Source organism: Adelges cooleyi, unplaced genomic scaffold (assembly GCF_023614345.1).
Source record: "Adelges cooleyi isolate 19-005CV unplaced genomic scaffold, UGA_ACOO_1.1 ACOO_flye_CR_arks_rails_tigmint_CR_PRNA_59, whole genome shotgun sequence".
NCBI lineage: Eukaryota > Metazoa > Arthropoda > Insecta > Hemiptera > Adelgidae > Adelges > Adelges cooleyi.
The window spans coordinates 62,072-64,126 of record NW_026096285.1 but is presented as its reverse complement, the minus strand read 5'-3'; the positions used below and the strand labels follow the sequence as shown (position 1 = coordinate 64,126).

The window sequence follows — 2,055 nt, the reverse complement described above, 5'->3', positions numbered from 1 at the left end:
TTCGTTTTGAAAATTGACAGACAACTGATTGGATTGCAAAAATGGCCTACCTAATATACCTTCAAACTTAATAGGGAAATTAGGATGTCGACATGGAATTTGGCGTTGTTTGAATGGTTTGCAATTTGAATGGGTAAGAAGGTTTTTCCCAGAGTTAGAATGGTCTGTTCAGTTATAACAGTCAGACTATAACGTTCAGTCTCTTCTACTGGCACATTTGGATTTAGAACGCTGAGTTTAATTAGATTAAGGTCACTGCCCGTATCTAGAAGTAGATTTAATTGATTCGGAGTAGTATTGAAACAGAGTACTTTCACCTGACCATCGTTTAGCTGGGCGGTGCATGTGTAGATTCTCCTAATTGGACGATGGCGGCTTGCAGCTGTCCGGCCGGGCGTGCGCTTTGAACAGGTCGTTTCGTGTTTTCCGAATTTTGCCGATTATTTTTTGAATTTGCATACCTCCTCTTAATACAATCTTCAATTACGTGCCCCTCATTTTTACAATACCTACAAACTGGAGCTGTAGAATTTGGATTTGGAATTGAGGGCTTCTGCGGTTTCCCTTTACCGGTTGATGTAGAAGGATTTTGTGGGCAAAATTTAGAAAAATGACCTTTTCGTCCACACGAATGGCATGATTGGCTAGAGTTAGAAGGCACTGATGTAGAAGGTTTTAAAAATTGCCTAGCGCCTAGGTTCGAATTTCTTATTCGCTCCTCCTCTCGAGCGACTTGGATTGCTTTTTCTAGCGATTTAGGATTTCGCGCCTTTATAAAATCTTTCAGACTACCCAATCCTTCCATAAAAACTTGAATGACTTGGTTTTGGATCGTTCGCTCTATCGCTTGTGCAACCTCCACCGGTTGATCACAAGTTTCCTGCTCTACTATCTGATTTTGTAACTTTTCGACTTTCATTGAATAGGTCAAAATATCCTCTCCCGGTAGTTGCTTCGTCGCATAAAGTTCTAAATATAAGTGTGGAGTTGTGCGCTGTGGTTCCAAATTAGATTTCAGTGCATCTCTAAGGTCTTCCCAACTTTCAAAAGGTTTAAATTTTGTTATTTGCCTGGCCTTTCCGGTAAGTTTAGTTTGGATGGCCTGCAGCAATCGTGGTACCGCTGCTGGGACCACGCATTCCACCGCAAACTCGCATTTTTCTAAGAAGATTTCCAATTGCTCAACGTCTCTTCCGTCAAAAGAGTATGGGAGTAATCTAATTGCGTCTTGCAAACCAATTTGAGTACTCGATGGCGGTGGATGATTTAGAATATTTGATGCATTTGGTTGTCGCTGAAAATATTGATCAATATATTGCTCGACTAACCCTTGCAATTTTTCCATTGTCTCGTCTCTGTTTCGTCTATTATGGTCGTAGTTAGAATTTATATTGTCGTTACTGGGTGTCCTTTCGTTTTCGTTCATCAACGACTGGAAGTTCCTATGGTCGAACCAACTTGGATGTGGATACCGTTCGCGACAATATGTTGTGGACCCCACTCAGAAGCAGGTATAGTTTCGTCCTGATATCGGGCTACTACTTTTTGAGTCTTTACAAGTGGTTTGCGATTAGCTGCTGAACTAGAAGACGTAGTGGGAATAGTATAGATTTTATGGGAGATAATGGACGATGTAGAATAAGTAGAACTGGTACCGGTAGATATTGTAATACTAGAATAAGAAATAGTACCTGTAGTTTGGGCAGTAGAAATAGTATAGGAGGTAGTAGACGTTTTTTGAATAGAATGGGAACTAGTAGATGAACTTGCAGTAGGAGAAATAGTATTAGCGGTTGTAGATGTTATAACCTAACCTAACCTAACCTAACCGGCCGATTGGTTATTTACGCCCTGGAAAACATTTTTAAGCAAATATTTAAATATAATATATAGGTGTTCTTTAATGTATATACTATGTACTACGTAATGTTAGGTACTTACTGGTACACACACGAGTCACGTGCCCTATTTGGCGGCAAACCCAACACCCTTAAAAAAAAAATCGAATAATTTTTTTTTAGTCAACATTTAGTGTTTTTTTTTTTTTAAGTATTT

The 2,055-nt window shown here is 39.4% G+C and overlaps 1 protein-coding gene across 1 annotated transcript; it reads right to left on the bottom strand.

Moving 5' to 3' along the window:
* Window positions 1-328: 328 nt before the first annotated feature.
* On the bottom strand, window positions 329-1,426 carry LOC126844000 (uncharacterized). The gene has a single exon (XM_050581835.1). It carries the CDS (start codon window positions 1,424-1,426, stop codon window positions 329-331), a length of 1,098 nt encoding a protein of 365 aa, XP_050437792.1.
* Between the last annotated feature and the right edge of the window lie 629 nt (window positions 1,427-2,055).

What these genes read in the sequence shown, in the direction of transcription:
- LOC126844000 (XM_050581835.1), bottom strand. Translation starts at nt 1,426, where the DNA reads ATGAACGAAAACGAAAGGACACCCAGTAACGACAATATAAATTCTAAC.